The following is a 21,215-nucleotide window of genomic DNA, read 5'->3' on the forward strand; positions in this document are numbered from 1 at the left end:
CTGTCTGCTTCTAAGGTCATGTTTGGTTTTAATATTGATATAGAATGCAACAAAATAGAAGCAACAAAAATTAATCTAGTGGATATGATCTGTGGCCTTTTTGATGACAGCAAGGACAAAAAAATTCAGAGAAATTGTGAGACAGCCCTTAGAATGCTGCTTGAAACTATATGACCTGTGAAGGAGGCCTTCTCTTTTTATAGTTGGGGATTGATAGTAAATTGTACTGTAACTTTTTTTTGAAGGAATTTACTGGAATAATGTTAAAATTGTTATCACCTATGAAATTACCCTGTAAGTCCACTCTGTTTTTAGCTATAGACCAACCAGATTTTATCTTTAATAGCCAGCTTTACAGTCTTATTATGTGCTATCTGAAATATTTTTTTTCTGTTAATTTTGATTTATTTTTCACTTTCAGTAGTTGTTCCCATGTTCATTTTCAGGTATCATATATATATCATAATTTCATTCATTTACCTATGTTCTCTTCAGTATTCATGACCGTCTCTCTCTCTCTCTCTCTCTCTTTCTCTTTGTATAAGAGTTTCTTTATTTGTCTGTATTTTCAAATTCCCATAATTTTCAACAACGTACTGAGATTTGGGAAACCAGTATTACACATGCATTTCAAAGAAGGCTGAAATGTTTTTTTCATATAAACAGTAGCATTTTTGTGCTTCCTCAGGTATTTGTACGGCTAGTTTTCTGTCTCTTTAAAAAAAATTAAAAAATCATATAAAACAGAAGGGACCTTTTGTAATGCCTGGTTCCTTTTCCTAAACTGAAACTATTTCTTTATAATATTGAAAGCTCCTGCATAACTTGCAGCTGGTTTATTTCTGTAGACCACCGTGGTTTCCTGTGAAAACAAGAAAAGTGTACTTCAGAGGAATAAAGTATTTAGGGATACTTAGTTGAATTCTCTGCTCCATCATAAATTTGCTATGCAAATCTTTTACAACTACAATCTGTAAATATTTTCAGGAGTGGTAAAACCATTGCTGATTCTGCTTTCCATTTTTCCTATGCTGAAGTCGTAGAGAGACAAGCTCTCTGTTCCTGCCAATGAAGAAGTACTTACAGTTTAAAATATTTACTGTGTAATACAATAATGGTATTGAAGAACTGTGGTATTCCCTAAGAAGACATAGAAGAACATGTGTGTAGGTTGAAGTAATGTCTATTTTGCTCATTTGTAATGTGTCCATTCATAACTCTTCTGCCTGTCAAAAATGATGGATTTAACAGACATATTGCCTTTATGTCACAGTACAGTTGCAGACTTTGTCTTTATATTTTCATTAAGCAGACTTTTAAATGACGTTGTCTGGGACTCAAATTTGAATTTTAACAGTCAGATAAAAGATATAGGGCAGATATAATATGTTACGGATCCAAATTGATTTATTATTGAGATCAATGCAAAGATCAGCTCAAAGCTTTATGGTATACAATAAAAAATATAAATGTTGGAATAATTAAAACCCAGCATTTGTCATATCAAAGTTTGTTCTGTACAACAATATTTTTTCTGTCTGTTCTAAATTTAAGAAAGTGTTTTTTAAGTGCCAGAGTCTACTGTGTCAGGTATTCTGAATGTCACTGCAGGAAGATATTCTATATTAGATATAAGGAAGAAGTTCTTTACTCTGAGGGTGGTGAGACACTGGAACAGGTTGCCCAGAGAAGCTGTAGATGCCCCATCCCTGCAGGTGCTCAAGGCCAGGGCATGGGGCTTTGGGCAACCTGGTCTGGTGGGAGGTGTCCCTGCCCATGGCAGGAGGGTTGGAATTGGATGATCTTTAAGGTCCCTTCCAACCCTAACCATTCTGTTATTCTAACACAAAAAGAATAAGAAGATATAAACAAAATCATCATTTTTCTTGTATTTAAACACAAACATTTGTGGCCCGTTATAAGAGTTTAGATGTTAAACTGAAAAGGTTTGATGCAGAAATAAACTTCCAAACTTTTTTTTTTTTGAAATGTGCACCTGCCAGCTTCTAGCTTCCCTTAAACTGTCTTGGGTACATTTAATATGATAATTACAAAATGTAGTCAAATTCATGAATTTAGACTTTAAATGTATTAACTTTGACTCTCTGGCAGACCTTGAGCTACTGAAGTTTGTCTATTTATGTGTGAGCATATTATTAATACTCTAATGAGAGAAGATGTATATAGTTACAGATTTATTGATTTGATGATGATTCACTGATCATCTAAGCTAGAATATCAGATAGTGTGAATGAAAACATAATGGTACTATGGAATTGATTTTAACTGTGCGTTTGTAATGTAGTAACAAGGGAAAAAAAAGCAACTTACTAACATGACTAAAAGAAATTCAAGACTGCGAAATGTTACAATCCATAAGCATTTTATTATGTATTTCAGATACCTGCGTCAAAGTAACTCAAAAACTTTCATTAAAAAGACTAGAACTGCAATGTGAAACCTTTCAAGTATTAGTCTTAGTACGTATTTAGATGCTTAATATCACTTTAGAATTGCCATATTTCTTCCTTTGAAAGAAAACACAGCAACAGAAGTGTCTGATTCAATTCAGAGCAATACGTTCTTCCCACCAGATATCTGATCTTGTCACTCTTCCAACGTAAAAGAGACTGTTCCCTGAAATTGAGTAAATACTTCTAGTTTACAAACAAAAGAAGTCTTTCCCCAGACTACCAAAGAGTACATGAAAACCAGAAACAATTGAATATGATCTATGCTAAAAATTTTAAATTTTTAAAATTTAAAAAAAAAAAATAAAAAAATCTTTGATTAAACCAGTGGGACTCTGATGGGAGACAATGAAATAAAGGCTGTGTCAAATCCCAGAGGATGGAGAAATGTGGAAATGACTACTTCTGTAGTCCTCTGGATCTAGATACAAACAAACAGTTTGTGATTCTGTGATGCTGTGATATATATAAATACAAAATCCATAATTTGACCTTCTTTTTCTTCCCTAAGTTGTGTTCTGACATTAATATATGTGATGGAAAGCTAGCTCTTCAGTAAAGAGAAAAGTACATACGTTCTGTCTGCAGTCAGTGCATCTATGAGAAATTCAGTCAGCTAAGACAAAGCTTTTTGTGGATTAAGTATTTTTCAAAATTTTTGGAAGGAAATTGTCTAGTACCTGAAACTGTAATTCAAGAGCAAGGAAAGACATTGAACTGAGCAAGTGTGGAAAGTTTTTACTGTATATAACTTGAGAATTCTCTCTGCTTTTGTGGAGTGAAAAATAGATTTTTTGTCACAGTTAAATTAATTGGTAGAATATTAAATGATCTAAAAATGTGGGCTTGATAATAACACCCATAATTTAATATGAATAAGAAATTATGTGTATGTTATAGTAAATCTTCATACCAGGAAATTTGCATGAAACTTGAAGCTAGGAGTGAATGCTATCCATTAGATTTAAATGGATGATTTCAGTCAAGCTGAATAATTTGTTTTTTTGACTAAAGTACATTTTCTGTAATAGCAGATGGTCTTCACTCCAAGCTTTGAGAAGATGTAGATTTCTAGAGCTGGATGGCATCTTTCAAATGTTTTATAGCCAAAATGCAAATCAAACATCCTCAAAAGCGTCTTATAAGTTGTGGCATTTGCTGAATTGTTTTTATGTTGAACAAACAAACACAAACCCTGGAAGCTGAGATAGAAATAAAGTTAATACATTTCATTTTGACATTTTTATGAGTTATTTGTCTTTTCAATGTAAAATAATTTGATAAAAATATCCTTCTAATATATTTTAACTTAAAATGCAACATTGAAATATGTTTTTGTGAGGCAAACAACAGATTTTATTAAACCTTTATATATCCAAATAATAAAAGTATTTAAAAGTTTCACCTGAAATTAGTTTTTATATTTTTAACTGTTTAATTGTGCTTTCAAATTAGAGATTTAAAAATTCAGATTATATTTCTACCCCATGTAAAACCAGTCATTCATGGATGAAGGGTGATATATTAAGACACACTAAGTATTCACTTAGTAAGACCTCAATTCCTCAATTCTGACCAAAGACATAATGTACTGTCTTCCCATTAAAAAAAAAAAAAAAAAAAGAATTCTCAACCTGTCAGAAAGCTTAATTTTAGGTAATTTCTGCTAAAAGTTTTGGTTCGTTGATCCTCCTAGGGCTTGGTGTATCTCCTGAGAATTAGAAAGCATCCTGATCTATCTTCTACTTCAGTAAATTCGTTAATTAAAGATATTGTGATACTTCCTCTGTATCCATGGAAAGAAACACTTGTTGCTTTTTCTTAAGAGATAAACCTTGAGCAGTGACTTTGCCAGACCCTGCAGACAGTTTGCCTCCTGACACTTCCGCCCTGAGATGGTATTGCCCTGACCTCCAAGACACAACAGGTTTTTCGAAAGAGTGTTGATCATTCACACATGCTGGTTTAGAAGTAGCTCTGCTATCAATGGAGGAAATGAATTTTTAAAATACAATTAAAATATGGGTTCTAATTTTTAGTAGCTCCCCACGTTTTCATGTAGGGTGTGGACAATTGGGAACACACAAGTTTTCAGTGCTCCATTTTAGTATTAAGAATAAACATCTCAGTGGGATCAGGCAGGTGAAGCTACTTTAAAGCATTTGTAAAGATATAATTTGCAATCCTTACTTATACAGACTATTTTTGATATTATTCTACTGCTGTTTTAATATATTTGTGTACTGGACTTTTGGAAGATGTTTTCATTCATTTGATACATTCTGGCTTTCTGGTAAGACAATTATTCAATAAAACATCTGACTCTGGAACTGCTCTGAATTCATAGATAGAAAAGTAACTTAATTTTCTCTTCAAAGTCTGATTCTAAGATTTTTAAAAAAAAGTGTGCCTCTCTTTACCCTGATGAATAACCTTTTCTGTTGTGAAATGTAGTATACGTGCTTCTCAACAATCTGTTCACAACTTCTTCAAGGTTGTAAGCATAGAGGATGAATACAAGTACCATAATAATGCCATCCTGCATATTAAAATTTCTGTTGGAGTTAGCATGCCAAGTTGTATGCTTCTGCCAGGATTTAATATTAGTAGTTTTAGCAATATATGACAGCAGACATTTTTAATTATGTTAAATTATATTAATACTTAATACTGTTCAGTGAGTTGAATTTTCTTGTTATCCTGAATATTTCAAATTTCATACCTTGAATTAAACTGTGAAACATTTAAATAACTTCAAAATTTTATTGCTGAGTTCATTTGAATGAGGTTCACATCATTTTACTACAGATGTAGCAACACAGTTTATAGAACCAGATGTGCTTCGTTATTATGGTTGCTGCTGAGATGGAAATTAATGTCAAAACTGTTTTAAATTTAATGGCAAAGAAATGTATTCTTCATTTTCAATGGGCAGCTAACTGTAGAGTAATTTGCAAGATGATACAGCATTTCTAGTCCGCGCACTTAATATTTATATTTCCTGTCTTTAATATTCTTGTTATTCATAGGTTTCATGAGACTAGATTTTTATATTCTTATCTACATGTGCGTTCAATATCTACAAAATAAATATTATTTAAATAGCAGATCTTCTAGAGGGTGTCTAGGAAGTATGATCTAAAATGTTAATCTTTTTTCAGTGTAGCTGAACGCAGCTGGCAAAAAAATATGGCTCTAATTAATAAGTATGAGATTTAAAAGTAATTCCTCAGTTTTATTGTATTTTGGTGTTTATTGTATTTTGGTGCTTTAAATAAAACTAATAGAATTTACCAGTAAATTATATACTTGTAATTTTATTGCTAATAGCATTATCTAATGAATTGCAGATTTGAAAGTTAAATTAGATTCTTTATTACTAGTACTTCATTACAGAAATAAGATGTATATGTTAATATATGTTCATGATAGAATGGAGACTATATATGACTTTATAATTTTACCAGGAAATAAGATGTATTTCAGTGCAGTCATGTCGTTAAACATGAGGATTTTGGTATCTTCAGCAGTGTAGGTATGGAAGTTATTGACCTGTGAAAAGACATAGGATCCTAAGCCTGTAGGTGGTTTTAAAGCATTTACCTCTAGTTCATTTTCAGTTGTAAATATTAGTTTAAAGCATAATGTCAAATATTTTGAAGGCACCTCTTATACTGACACGTAAATTGTTGGCAAATATATTTTTCTTACTATTGTGTTTGAATTTTTTAATATTCAGAAATTGAGAAAGGAGGTTGCGGAGACCCTGGAATTCCATCATATGGGAAGAGGACTGGCAGTAGTTTTCTGCATGGAGACACACTTACCTTTGAATGTCAAGCAGCTTTTGAACTGGTGGGAGAGAGAACGATTACATGTCAACAAAACAACCAGTGGTCTGGCAACAAACCCAGCTGTGTTTGTAAGAATTATTATTATTTCTTTGCTGTAATAATTTTCTGACCTCTTGCTTTTCTTTGCATTTTTTTACTAGCCAGCAGGAAAACATTTCAAAGACCTTGAACACTTTTAACAGTCATGTATTTTTCTTAGTTGGCTTCACAGTAGCTCATTTATGGGTACCATCACATAGGATTGTTTTAGAATGTTCATCCCTCATTTTGTATTTCATTTTTATCATTTAACATTTTTAATACAAATGCGTGCCAAAGACTCTAACTGAACACTTAGTGTGTAAGTTCTCGAAAGGAGTGTGGCACATGCATTGATTCTGGCACTGCAAAGGAGTCTATAGGTACAAAAAAAGATTTGTTTTGTGTTGCTTTGTTTTCCTGATATCCTAACAAAACATGAAAATGTATTTGAGGAATATGAGGATATCCAATGTGAAAAACAGGGAGGTAAGATTATTAAACATGAATTTTGTTTGAAAAGATAAAATACATTTGTAGGTAAGCTTATAGATGGAGTTAAATAGAGAACTTTTTTTTTCCTTCTTCTAAGGTTAAATGGAGTTAATCTTTTTAGTACACAGGTATACACTTAGGCACTTAGTTCTCCAGATAGCATTACTTTTTCTATAAAGAGTCTTATAATTCAGTACTGGATTTTCAAAACAAAGTGTGGTGTCTTGTTCTGCTTGGATGTATATGTATTTTGCAGCTGTGTTGGCTACAGGACTTAGTGAGCTGAGTGAGCTTTCTGTGTGAATGGAAGCAGCCTCTATATGCCTGTGTAATGCTGGAATGTGTGTAAGCAAATAAATTCTGGGCATGAGATGCCGTGGCTGCAATCCTTTTGAAGACAGAAGCTCTGTTTTGGCATAGCACTATGTTGCATTGGGTTGGTATATTAGTTTGTGTTGGCAATAGTTTGGAATATTTTACTGCTCTGCTGTAGGTGTAGTAGTTTTCAAACCTAGGTTTCAAAAATACCCTATTCCACAAGAATAGAAAGACAAATGTTCGTAGTGTTTATAGGGTATTTTGAGAATCTATTGTTGTTTTCTTTAGTCTCGTGTTTCTTCAACTTCACCACGCCATCTGGAATTATTCTTTCACCAAATTATCCTGAGGAGTATGGGAACAATATGAACTGTGTTTGGCTGATTATCTCAGAGCCAGGAAGCAGAATCCATCTGATTTTCAATGACTTTGATGTGGAACCTCAGTTTGACTACCTTACTGTGAAAGATGATGGGATTTCAGATTTACCACCTCTTGGCACTTTTTCTGGAAATGAAGTACCTTCTCAGTTGGCTAGCAGTGGGCACATAGTAAGACTTGAATTTCAGTCAGATCACTCTACAACTGGAAGGGGATTTAATATCACTTACACAAGTAAGAAACTCTGCTTTTATTTTATGTCTTGTCAAGCTGTCTTTCATCATAATAGTGAAAAGTAGAACATATTTGTATTTATAATGCAGAAGTGAATTGCCCCAGAAAAGGGGAAAATACAAAATCGTAATGCTTGTATAATTGCAGTGCTTTCAGCTGTCTTTCTAATACTCCTTTCATTAGCTTATCTGAAATTTTATCATTTATTTATTTCATTGTGATAGAACTGAGAAATTCCCTTCATTATTTGAGGCCCATTTTGGTTGAAACTGCTATAAACGCAAAGCATGTAACTCTTGTCCTGGCATTGGGCACCACTGAAAAGAGTGGACGTACTCTTCCCAGTACGTCCATGTCTCTGTTGTAGGGGGGGACACATGACAGAACTGGAAGCAGTACTCCAGGTGAGGCCTCTGCAGTTCTGAGTAGAAGGAAAGGAACAATCACCTCTCTTGACCTGATCTTATGTGTAATGCATCCAAGAATACTGTTAGCCTTCTTAGTGGCAAGGGCACTTTGCTGACTTATGTTCAAAAATGATCAATATCAGTGATACAACAGATAAGCTACAATTTTAGATACTTACAAATCTTACCACCTATAAATTTGTAAACACCTTTCTGTTCTAGTATATCTCCACCCTGCCGTGTAAAGACTTACATACCCAGGACACGGGTTACAAGCACTCATCCCTTTTCCCGAAGTGTGGGTTCCCCTGCACACACCTCCTGAAAGACATATAGATCCTCTAGCTTTCTGTACACCCGTACTGTTCTCGACAAGTCACTGATCCATACACTGATGAGAACACCCCCAACATGGAGATGTGGGTCCCTGTGAGTTGATATTCCACCAGCTGGAAGCAGGCTGCTGTCCATATCCCAAAGAGGGTTGCTCTGTCCAGCCTTGGCAGAGGCTGTAGTCTTTAGCTGTAGCCTCTATTTATTCTGGATTAGCTGCAATGTGAAACTGCACTTCTCGTGTGAGAGGCAAACAGTTGGGAAATTTAAGCACAGTGTTTTCGTTTATCTAAGCCACACACAACTAAAAAGATTCAGAATTTGAAGTATGTTGCATTGTGGTGAATGTCATCAGATCCAATGCAGATTTTGTAGTGGGGCATTTCCAAAACTTTTTCAATTATATTGTAATCCTGTTGCTTATCAAATGTTATTCCCTTTCCCCCCTCCCCTTCCCCTTCTCCTCCAAAAGAGTCAGAGTTTAGAAGGTTTGTATTATTATTGTTGTTGTTATTATTATTGTGTGTTTTTTTTTTCTTTTCTTTTTGTATTGTTTTTGTTTATAAGCATTTGGTCAGAATGAGTGCCATGACCCAGGTATTCCTATAAATGGGAGGCGTTTTGGAGACAGGTTCCTTCTGGGAAGTTCTGTTTCTTTTCATTGTGATGATGGCTTTGTGAAGACCCAAGGCTCTGAATCCATAACATGCATTATGCAGGATGGAAATGTAGTATGGAGCTCTGCTGTCCCACGTTGTGAAGGTAAGGGCACAATCTTTAGTTTGCACCTACAGTTTGAATAATTAAGCTATTTAATTTTAGCTTACTTTTCACATTTCATACACAAATGAGACTGCTGTAGCTGAAGTTATTTATTTGTCTTATTTTAACACTTTTCCAGTCAAATGAGAGAGCAATAATAGAAACAAGATAGCTTGCTTTTATATTCTTGGAATAAATTAGCATTCTAAAAATCTGGTTGCTATTCTTTTCAAATTCTGTCTGTCACCATCATTACCTGGTTGTGAGTTATAGCTGCTATAGCAGTTTTGGCTGTAGCATACTGAAGAACGTAATTATCACACAGAAAAGTGAAGTGAAAATTCATTTTTAAAAATTGGCACCTTTAATTTTCTCACAGCAAAGATATACCTGAAGTTCTTTATGTAACACATTACTCTGCAGTACATCTTTTCCTTAGAATTACAGTGAAAATCGGAGCTATGTTTAATATTCATTATATTCCCCAAAATATTTAATCCAAAAATTCTGAATTTATTTGCTTGTTCTTGCCTACATAAATAAACAGACTAACATTATATCTCTCTGTAGGATGAAATACAGTGAGATAAAAGTGAGAAAATAGGCTGATTCCATGATGCTTAACAGTGACAGTACTCCATAGTTCCTATGGCAAGACATATGAATATGTTTAATAAACACCTTGTGTGTTTCTATTAAAAGTAATGTTCAGAAAGCTGTATGTCTTCTTGTAAACAATAGTTATGTACTCAGGCACTCAATGAAATGAGGGCTGCAGGGGATCTGTGTTCCAACACCTGGAGTACTTCTTCCCCTTTCTTCTTCACTGACCTTGGTGTCTGGAGGGTTGTTTCTCACACATTTTTTCTCACTCCTATCTCTGATAGCTGCTGTGAAGCATTTTATTACCCTTTCTTGCATTTGTTTTGTTTGTGTTATTTGGACAACTTGGTAACTCAATTCTGATAAGACTGCATTTCTAAGAAAAGGTAGAGATATTGGAAAAAATGTTAGTCTGGTAGGTGTGGTGCATGCAAATATAGATATACTAACAAGATTTCTTAACCTGATTAAGCCATGTAATTTTTTTTTTTTTTTTTGCTTAGAGCAAAACCAGCCTACTCCAAGGCACAGAGCAAGGGGAGGTTTTTCATCAAATGATTTTTTTCTCATTTTGAAACTTTAAACACATAATTAATACAATATTCAATGTAATCTTCATGTAGTTTTCTTCTACAAGCACATGAAGGAGCCACTTTGAGGAAAAAAATGGAAAAGAAAACAAAAACACAAAGACTGTAAGAAAGTACATAGGTACAGATCAAGCTCAGTTATCCTTCCTGTGAATCCTGTTGGACATTAACCTAGCTATTAATGACAAAAGGATTCAATTTTTTTTTTTTTTGGGGGGGGGGTATATTTTTGTCTATTTTCTCATTTTGGTATGGAAGGAAATATGGTTCTTTAAAGTTACATTCAAGATGTGTTCTGTTTTGATGTGGATTTACTTTTTAATTGATAATTAAAGGAATTCCTGTTTTTAGTGTATAGTATGGAGCAAGCAGCCTTACTAGTTTGTTTAGAAGTAATTAAGTTTGCTTCTGGTTGTCTGAGATTTCTGAGCAACTGTTAGTTTTTGTTGTTGCTCTGCTTTGTGTCTCTCCATACTTAACAATCTCTTTAACAAACAATACGTGAAATATGTGAAGTAGGTGATGTGTTATAATCAGGTGAGGGTCAGCAGTCGTCTGGTTGTTCTTGTGTTTAATATGACCAAATTTAATTAAAAATAAAAGGCATAGAATACAATTCATTCTTCATCAGCTATACACTTGTGAAATAAAAGCCATTTTCCTGCGTGATCATTTTGCCCCAGAGACGATTAACTGTGTATGGTTCGTTTTTGTGGGTTGCTTTTTTTCCTCCACTTTTTTAAATCTGAAAAAACTTCTCAGAGATAAGTGCAAGTCATGAATGAAATCAAAATCAAATGTCTGAGTTCAATTTTTGTTAAAAGCATTGAATCAAAACTGGGAGTATTAATTTACTACTCACAAATTCATTTTACTATTAATTTCCATATGGCATAATAGGTTTGTCTGTCACTACTTAGAGAAACAGAAGACAAGTGAAAAGATTCCGGGCACAGCAATATGGAACTTGCTGATAATGACACCACTGACTACCTGAGTGTAATACAAATGATACTAAGACAAATTTACCTGACCTTGAAAGCCTTCCTCTTTTAGACTGCTCTATAGCCTGTGTTAGACTTTAAGATCCCAATGCTCTGTGCTATAACAGCTTAATTTTTTAACGGACTTACGTTTCTCTAAATGTCTTCAGTATTTTCTGATGTTGTTTAATCCTGCACCAAAGTCCTTTGATCCTGCTGTGAAAAATGTTCCCTGTCTCGCCTTCTTACTTTCATAGCCCTGTTGCAATATTTGTCCTTTTATGGAGGAGGATTAGGTTAAACAAACTTGGTGTGCAAGAATGGGCCTGGTGGGATGCACTGAAGAGTGCTTAGGAAGCCAGCTAGTGGCATAAAAAGGCCATTCTCAAGTGTCCTGGAAAGGTCCTGTAACTAGGGGAAGTTCCAGTGGACTGGAAAAAGGAAATTTCAGTCCTATCTTCAGGAAAGGAAAGAAGGAGGATCTGAGGAAGTACAGGTCTCACCTTGATCATTGGGAAAGGTGATGCAACAATATTCCTGGAAATCATTTCCAAATACTGAAGGACAAGATTAGGAGGAGTCAGTATGGATTTATGAAGGGGAAATCATGCCTGACCAACCTGGCATCCTTGTGCAATGAGATGACTGGCCTGATGGATGAGGGGAGTGTAATGGATATTTTAAATCTCATTTTAGTAAGGTGTTTGGCACTGTATCATACATGGTTCTTGTAGGCAAACTGTTAAAATATGGTCTAGACAAGTGAACAAGGTGGATTGAAAACTGGCTGAGCTGTTGGGCTGAGGGAGTTGTGATCAGTGAGTGGCACAAAGTGCAGCTGGAGACCAGCCCCTAATGGTGTACCCCAGGGATCAATATCAGGTCCAATATTGTTTAAAATCTTCAGTAATGATCATTACTGATCACTGGGACAGAGTGCAACTTGAGTAAGTTACAGATGACAGAAAATTGGGAGTAGTGGCTGATAAACAATATGGTTATTCTGATGTTTAGAGTGACCTTAACAGGCTGTAGAATTGGGCCAAGATAGAGTTCAACAAGAGGAAATGCCAAGTCCAAATGGGAGCTGGGGTTGTTTAGCCTCGAGAAGAGGAGGCTCAGGGGAGACCTCATCGCTCTCTATAGGTACCTTAAAGAAGGCTGTAGAGAGGTGGGGGTTGGTCTATTCTCCCACGTGCCTGGTGACAGGACGAGGGGGAATGGGCTAAAGTTGCACCAGGGGAGGTTTAGGTCGGATATTAGGAAGAACTTCTTTACTGAAAGGGTTGTTAGGCACTGGAATGGACTGCCCAGGGAGGTGGTTGAGTCACCATCCCTGGAGGTCTTTAAAAGACGTTTAGATGTAGCCCTTAGTGATATGGTTTAGTGGGGGACTTGTTAGTGTTAGGGCAGAGGTTGGACTAGATGATCTTGGAGGTCTCTTCCAACCTAGACGATTCTGTGATTCTGTGATTCTGTGAAGTCCTTCCTTCAGCGCTGGTGATCCTCTGCCTACAGAGCTGCATACGGAAGCCTAGGATCCCAAGTAGAAACAAGATACAGACATACAGCAGTGAGTCAGGTGAAGGGTCACAAAGATGATTAAGAGCTTGGAGAATCCATCATACAAAAAGAGACTGAGACAACTTGGGTCATCTAGACTAAAAAAGAACGCTGAAGGCTCTGGAGAAAATTTATTGAAGTATATAAATACCTGATTCAGCGATGTAAAGAAAATTGTCCAGTATCAGGACAAGAGACAAAGGACGCAAACTGAAATTAAATAAATTACTTTTAAACATAAGAAAAATCTTTTACTGTGAGAGTGATCAAACGCTGGAACAGGTTGCCTAGAAAGGCTGTGGATTCTCTGCCTTTGGGGAGAGGGCATGATCCTAACAACATGGTTCTGTGCCATCTACTGTAAGTGACCCTGCTTTGAGCAGGAGTAGATGATCTCCAGATATCCCTTTCACCTTCAACTGTTCTGTGATTCAATGGAATGTTTACACCAATAATTTCCACTGAGCTGAGTCATTACTCAATAAGGTATTAGATGGCACAGTACAATGAAAATAATTTGCTATAAATTACTTGGATCTAAATTACTGTCTGATATTTCCACATAAATGTGGAATCATACCAGAACTAAAAGATGTCAGTATATTATTTTTAATGAAATATGTGCTTTTCAACAGAAGGAAGGCTGGCAGATTCAAGTGTCATGCTCTGTGTCTTAAGATACGTGTAGAGTGATAAACCATGATATTGCAGGACTTAAGAGACTGAGGAAAAGAAGGTGCTCATAAGTGCTCAGGAAAAGAGCATAACACAACAGAATGTACAAAAATAGTAGCATTAAATATTAAACTTATTTTTCATTTTTTATTTGATTTTTGTAAAGTTTGTTTTTTTTTGAATATTTATAATATTGCATTAGAAATAGCATGTGTGATACAAGTATACATGTTTTTTCTTCCAGCACCATGTGGTGGACATTTGACAGCATCTAGTGGTGTTATATTGCCGCCGGGGTGGCCAGGATATTATAAGGATTCACTTAATTGCGAATGGGTGATTGAAGCAAGACCAGGACATTCCATTAAGATCACTTTCGACAGGTGAGAATCATAACGGCAAACATCAAATAACTTATGAGCACAAATAATGTTTTTTAACAACAAAGAAGGAAAATATTTGAAATTATTTTATTAAAATACAAGAAATTCAGTGTATATTAGAATGCTATATGCTAACACAGTTTCATTTTAAAGTATTATCCAACTGAAATGGTCAGCCCAATTAATTTTTAAAGGTGTTATCCCAGTGTGGACCTCAATTACACCTTCTGGAACAAATGGGGATTATGTCCCTGTGTAGCATTCAGGGTCTTCTGGAATAATAATTATTTTTGAAGGGGAATTATTTTCAGCCTGGTCTTACGTGGAGTCAGGAGGTAGTGAGACTATATTTAAGCACCAGGAATGTGAACTGCAGCATGTTTAATCCTTTTGTAAGTACTGTGACCTCAATTAGATCTTTTTACTAGCCATTCAAGAATCTTTCAAAATTGTGACTTTTCTTTCCAAAGAAAGAAAAGTTCTTTAAAAATAAATTAAAATCTTGAAAATCTTTACCCTTAGGCATCTTTGTAAAATAAGTAAAAAAAAAAAAAAAAATCTCAGTTTGCTTAATTGCTTGATCTAGATACTAATGTCACACTAGATACTCCATTTGACACAAAGATGCAAAGGATAGTATGAAAGACAGTTCCTGGAGCTACGCTGCAGCGTCTTCTTGTACAGGCCTTCCTGTATTGCTGTCACCCAAGCAGAGGCAATAATCTATGTCTAGTTTGACCTTTGCAGAGAGAGCCAACAGTGCTGAGTATAATGATTCAGTAACAGATTTGCAAGCCTTCTATGTCTAAGAGCAGAGACAAAAAGGTATGAAAATGAATGAAGAGAAGAGCAGAAGAATGTAAAAGTGATTGTTACTGGGTCAAACCTAAGATACATCTTACTTAGTATTGTGTTCCTTATGGGGACAAAAAATGCAGAGTTGTGGACAAGAGCATGAGGAACAGATAAATGTGTGTTATATTTCCCCAAAGTACTTTCCCAGTTTGCAATTCAAGACATTCCTGAACTGAAAGATTATTTTTTTTAATGTGTTTAGTGTGTTTCTGCATGTCTCACTTTGATTGATTTGTTTGGTGTCCTCATGCATCCATGTAACGTTATCATTTGCAACATTCTTCAGTTTGGGAAACACACTGGACACTGTTACAGACTTGAAGTGCCATTAGTGGGGATGGTGAAATATACAGGCAAGGTGAACAGTGTTGTTAGAAGCTGTTGATAAAGATTGTTTGCTTTCATTATGTTCAGCAGGAAGTTCCAGAATTTAAGTCACTGTTGTTTTTTGTTTGTTTCTTTCTTATTAAAATATCAATGCATAAATTATAAAGTTATATTTACTTGCCATCTTTGCCCTTTTTGTTTTAAATTAGTTATCAGAACCCTGAGATTCCAGGAAGTCTTCACAAGTTCAGTGGAAGTAAACAGACAGTTGTAAAATGGAGCATTTTAATTTTATTAAAGGAAATGGGCTGCCTGTAGCTGTAGACCTTAACAGTATGACCACTATATTTCTGAGGAAAGTAATGGGAAACATTGGTTCCTGTGCCATATGGCCCAGTTCAAGAGCTACATTTACTGAATTTTCAGCAGATGCACACACATTCAATTAAGAATATTCTAGAGTATTGTGTACAAATCAAACTGTGATGAAATTAAGCAAGAACTTTGAGTTACCCTGAAACAAACTTGAGAAATCTGATCTGGTGTAATTCTCAAAGTACAGCAGTCAGTTAATGTAATCCAGTTTTATATCAGCATTATTAAAGGAAGGATTTGGTCTCCTTTCTCTAAAGTTACAAAGTTACAAATACACATTACTATTAAGTACAATACTAATGTACTTATAATAGAGAAGCTTCTATTGGAGCTTCTCCCAGTGTTCCTGGTAGGTTTAGAAAATCGTATAGCTTTACTACATCATATAATAAATTTCTTTAAGATTGTTATGCTTTGGGGATGAGAGGATAATAATGTCTCTTTTTCAGTAAAGTATTTCTTCTTTCCTAGCATGAAAGCATTGCTACCCAGATTAAAACTTGAATGGTAAATCTTTTTCTAATTTAAAAGAAGTTGATCTGCTGAATGATATAACATTAGCAAATTACAAGTCAGTAAGCAAAATCAGTATCAAATAAAGAAATAAAATGATCTATAAATTGCCAAGCACAATATTCGGTCATATATTTTGTCAAGATTTGGAAAAATAGAACCCTTTTATATTTTGCTGTATGTCTTGCCATCACAGATACAGTTGCCAGATTTAAATTTTGCACCATGAGTGTGATATTTGTGATATAAATTAGCTCACTCTTGAGCTAATGAGGATTTCATGTTGCTAGACAAATGTGACTTACTAGAGTACTTAGAAACTTTCCAGAAATAGCAGCAAATGACCAAATAACCCTATGAACATTTTACATTGAAACATTCTGCATTTCACATCAAAACAAATGCCTGGAAAGCAACAGGACTGGAGGATTTTTGGTACTTTGAATATTGGTAAAAATTCATTGAATACTAGATAAAACAATCTTATTTACTCAAAACCTAGCTATCCATGAAAAATAGTATAACGTAGTAATCTTGAAGAGTTTTTAAAATTCTCTGGAAATATTTGGAGAATGTCCTACCTTTTAACAACATAAATATGCTAATAAACATTAAAATATTTTGAAAGAATTATTCTTAATTCAGTAAGGATGCAGAATTTCCAGTAATCAATTATCTTTGTTTATTGTTTACTGAAATGTTAATATGATAATGCAAAGATTGTAAAAAATGTCCCCAAAAGCACCCCAAAACATTCAAAAAAGAGAAAAGTGAACTAAGTTTGAGATGAATAAGAATCTACTGGAAAAATGATCATTGTAATTGGTAGCCGTTCCTGTAGGAGTTACTTAAAGATTTGTCTTTCTAGCAAGAGTCTGCAACCCATCATTCACACACAGCCCTGCTAAGAAAGCTGCAATTGCTGGCTAAGAGCACTTTATTTTTAATTAGTTCTACTCACAAACAGAACTGTTAAATTAAATATTGAAGTATTGATTGGGAGTCCATTCATTATGAGTACAAATAAAGTTTTAAAAGCAGGCTAGCACTGTGTGTCAGTTTTCCTTATTCTGCTGCAGGGTAAATCAATGTATAATCTTTGAAATTATGGAAAAGTACTGAACAACTGTCAGGTTCTTGAGTGATGCTCTCTGTGACTATCTATCCTGGTAAATTAAACAGTACTAGAGAACTTTCCAGACGCAAGAAGTCTGTATTTACACACTTGCTGAAATAGTTGCTAACATACTTCTTGCACTTGCCAATTAGAATTATCAAGCATGGTTCAGGAGTTAGTGTGGGCAGGCAACAATTCATAAAAAGAAATCTGAATGATATCTCCCTGTTTGTGAGTCTGAAGTATGTCCTTCCATGACAGCTGACTTCAGTGCCGGAGACTGGTCTTGAGCAAGCTTAATACATGCAACCTTTGTATTCCACTGTCAGAGAGGACAGATAGCAGTAAAAGCAGTCTCTTGGATTTTAGCCAACATACACAGAAAGGTCAAAAGCATCATGGATCTAGAGAGTTTCCTGGGTGAAGAGAGGAGATATATGTAGGGCACATCCGAGTTTCCAAGCTCTGTGTAGTTAGCTGTCGTAGTTAAGCAAATACTTTCAGATTTGTGAATGTGGTTTTGTTTTCAGGGACTCACGAGAGAATGAGAACTATAGAGATTACTGAATACATGCTAAATCTTCACCTACCATTACTGATGCTGTTACGTATGTGAAAATGGTTTTAATACTAACACTATGGGTCCGTAAAATGTAATGGCTTGGCTGGAAACTGTTCATTCTGTCATCATTACCTACATAGCATAAAGTTTATTTAGACTTCGAAGGAATGTCCAGTGGAATTCCCCTTTGTTGTCTTTAATTACAAGAACACAGTTTCTTACTCCCAGACCCGCTAAGCATGTATCCCATATTGGCAAGACAATTTAAAGGCATTCATTATGAAACAAGTGCACAGGGACAGAGATTTTTAAGCTCAGAATTTGAATTAGTAAACCCTATGGGAAAAGACAAGACGATCTCAAAACAGACATTTTCTATACTTGCTCTGAAAGGTAAGCATTTTACAAAAATAAGAATATTGTGTTTGCAGGCAAATATATTCAGACAAGTATGGATATTTGTGTAATAGTAGAAACATTTTTTTATAGGAAAATGGATGTGTGATGTTTAGATGCCACAGTTCACAAGAATATCTGATATAAGCACAAACTGTCTTGAAATGCATTTGATGTGAAAAATGTCAGTCAAAGTTTCATCTGCAGAAACAGCAGATTTGATCTGTTTGATTTAAGAACAGCTAGTAGCGGATGACTGCACACACAGACATCCTTTATGAACTGGACAAATATGATGTGGTTTAGTAATTCGCACAGATATTGATTGTTCTGTTGATTTTAAAGTTTTTTGTTCTTGTAAATCAACTATCTTGTTACCCTCCTTATTTTTTTCTTCTTGTCTATACTATCTGTTTTTTTGACACATGTAGATAGGCTAAGGAATTCTGTAACAAATTTCAAAATGAGGGCTTGATTTCAGTTTAACATTTTCGTAATGCTTTTTTATTATTATTATTATTATTTCATAGGAAAATTTAATTATTTAAAAGTAAATTAGTGAACTGTGTTAGAAAAAATTCTTTGGATAAAGCATTAAGCAGCTGAATATATAAAATTTTTTTGCCAAATGTCAAATAATAAAATTGTTGAAATAAAATAATGAAACATTATTGAAGACATTCCTAAGATGTCAAACTGTTTTTTAATCTGATGGCAAGAAATTTCTTGGATCTTCATAATGCAGTTTTGTATGAGACAGTTTGCAGTTTTCTACTCAGGTTCCTCACTAGATGTCATTTTGAAGCCCAGTCATATGGTTGATCTGAAGTATATTACACATCTTACAAATTTTATAGGATACCAAAAAAAAAAAAAAAAAAAGACGTGTAAAAACGTCCTTAGTTGTTTTTCACAGTAATGCACTGATGGAGCTGTGGGTATACTGATTTTTGTATGTATTGACGTCTTTGGTCAACATGAGTTAAACTTCTAACAGCATTCTTCTGCCTACCAGACTTATGTATTCCTTTTCAGATTTCAGACTGAAGTTAATTATGATACATTGGAAGTCAGAGACGGGCCAGCTAATTCATCACCATTAATTGGAGAATACCATGGAACACAAGCACCCCAGTTCCTTATTAGTACCGGCAATTATATGTATCTGCTGTTCACTACGGACAACAGTCGTTCCAGTGTTGGCTTTCTAATTCACTATGAGAGTAAGTCAGATATTTCTCTGATTTTCATTTAATTTTGAAAATAACATTCAATTTGAAAATAGCAAACAAATATGAACTAATTAACTGTAGTCATTATATTTGTATCAGAACAAATTGTACTGACTCTGAAACTATTAAGTCATTTTGGAAAATTTTACTTCATGAGTTCTTGTATGTTATTCAGACTGCTTACGGGAAAGTAATTTTAGAAAATCACCCTTGGATTTAAAGATATGTTGGGTTTGTTTGTTCTGCCCTGCCCCTGCCTCTCTATATATATCTTTCTACATTTTTAATACACTTTGCAGTACTGAGCAGAATTGAGCCTTATCCATGGTGATTCTAAAATGCAAATAAGTGCATAATAATATTGATCTGTGAACTCCAGAATCACTATAACACTATTTTCTTTAAAATTGGTTGTATAAAATTACATATATTAAACTTTCTGAAGTCACTGATGTTTATATGATAGTGTAGCCATTCACTTAAATACTGAATAGAATGCATGTGTTTAGCATGGATAGGCTAAGCAAATAACCTTGTTTTTGTCAGTTATTGTGGTCTTATCTGAAAACTAACCTGACTGCAGTAAATTTTCTGTCACATTGAATCTGGTATGAATGACCAAACTTATATTTCATAGCTACATCAAAACTTGGAAATTCTGAATATTTTAGCTCTGACACAGACAACGTGGTAGAGGCTGAGCAGATAATAGGCCACTGAGCGATGCAAAGACAAGGAACAGTATGTAGGATGCCAAATGAGTTATGTGCAGATGCTGATTTTCCCTTATTGTGTTTGAACTAAATGGTTGCTGTTATATTTTGTACAGTTGTCCCCAAATTTTTTATAATATTGTGTTTTATTTTAAACCTGGTATCAAATAGATGTTGTCTTCTGTTAAAAATAATAATATAACAAATAGTAATACAGTATCTGCCCTACATGTTCTTAAAGACGTAGGTCTAATTATGAAATGATTTAGAACAGCATTCTTATATCCTTTCTTTATCTTTTTTATCAGTGCACTTCAAACCTTGAAATTTGATTAGAGGTTTTAACAAGTATTAGTACTTCATTGTCTAACTTGAATTTGTAGGGATCCTACCATGATCTGGCCTAGGTCCAATAGAATCTGATAATTTTATTAACAATGTTGATGATAGCATAATGAGTACACTTACAAATTCTATAAATAACTATTCTAAGCATAAATGTGGAAGGAGAAATGACATTCACAAATACAAAACAGAAATACAGTAGAAAGGATATGGTGTTTACAGACAGCATAAGCAATCCAGAGAAAAATGTAACTGATGCAAAATGTCTTCTCACTGTTGTAGTGAATCATCAAAAAGAATTACAGAATAGGCAAATTTTGTATGTAGGGCTTAGAAAATATAATAATTATTTCACTTAATTTGATGACCACAGAGAATATTGTGTCCAGTTTGGGATCTTATTTAAAAGAAGGAGCTTCTTAACATGGAACAGATGACATTTACAAGTATATATGCAGCCTTGCACTTGGAGCTAATTCACCCTTTTAAGATTACAGGGAAGCATTTCTGGTCACTGGAGCTATGTCTGATCCAGTAAGTTAGAAATGCTAGAGTCTTGGCTTCAGTCTTGCAGTCATTTACACAGTTAAAGCCCAAACCCATGCATGATTTTCACCCATGCCAACTAGCATCTTTCCATATAGTAGTGCCTGGGCATAGTTCTAGGGGTAACTTCAGACAGAGACTGTTCTCAAAAGGCAGCAGGGACA

At 34.6% G+C, this 21,215-nt stretch overlaps 1 protein-coding gene across 7 annotated transcripts in view; it reads left to right on the forward strand.

Annotated features, from left to right (window-relative positions):
* The window catches only part of CSMD1 (CUB and Sushi multiple domains 1), a 1,150,295-nt gene that overhangs the window by 853,124 nt on the left and 275,956 nt on the right, over positions 1 to 21,215 (forward strand). For all 7 annotated transcript variants that reach the window (XM_048078081.2, XM_048078083.2, XM_048078082.2 and 4 more), the window contains 5 exons: positions 6,211 to 6,393; positions 7,445 to 7,771; positions 9,079 to 9,273; positions 13,932 to 14,070; positions 19,251 to 19,438. In XM_048078081.2, coding sequence (XP_047934038.1) covers positions 6,211 to 6,393; positions 7,445 to 7,771; positions 9,079 to 9,273; positions 13,932 to 14,070; positions 19,251 to 19,438 — 1,032 coding nt within the window. The remainder of the gene's footprint in view (positions 1 to 6,210; positions 6,394 to 7,444; positions 7,772 to 9,078; positions 9,274 to 13,931; positions 14,071 to 19,250; positions 19,439 to 21,215) is intronic.

This window comes from Anser cygnoides, chromosome 3, assembly GCF_040182565.1.
Source record: "Anser cygnoides isolate HZ-2024a breed goose chromosome 3, Taihu_goose_T2T_genome, whole genome shotgun sequence".
Lineage (NCBI taxonomy): Eukaryota > Metazoa > Chordata > Aves > Anseriformes > Anatidae > Anser > Anser cygnoides.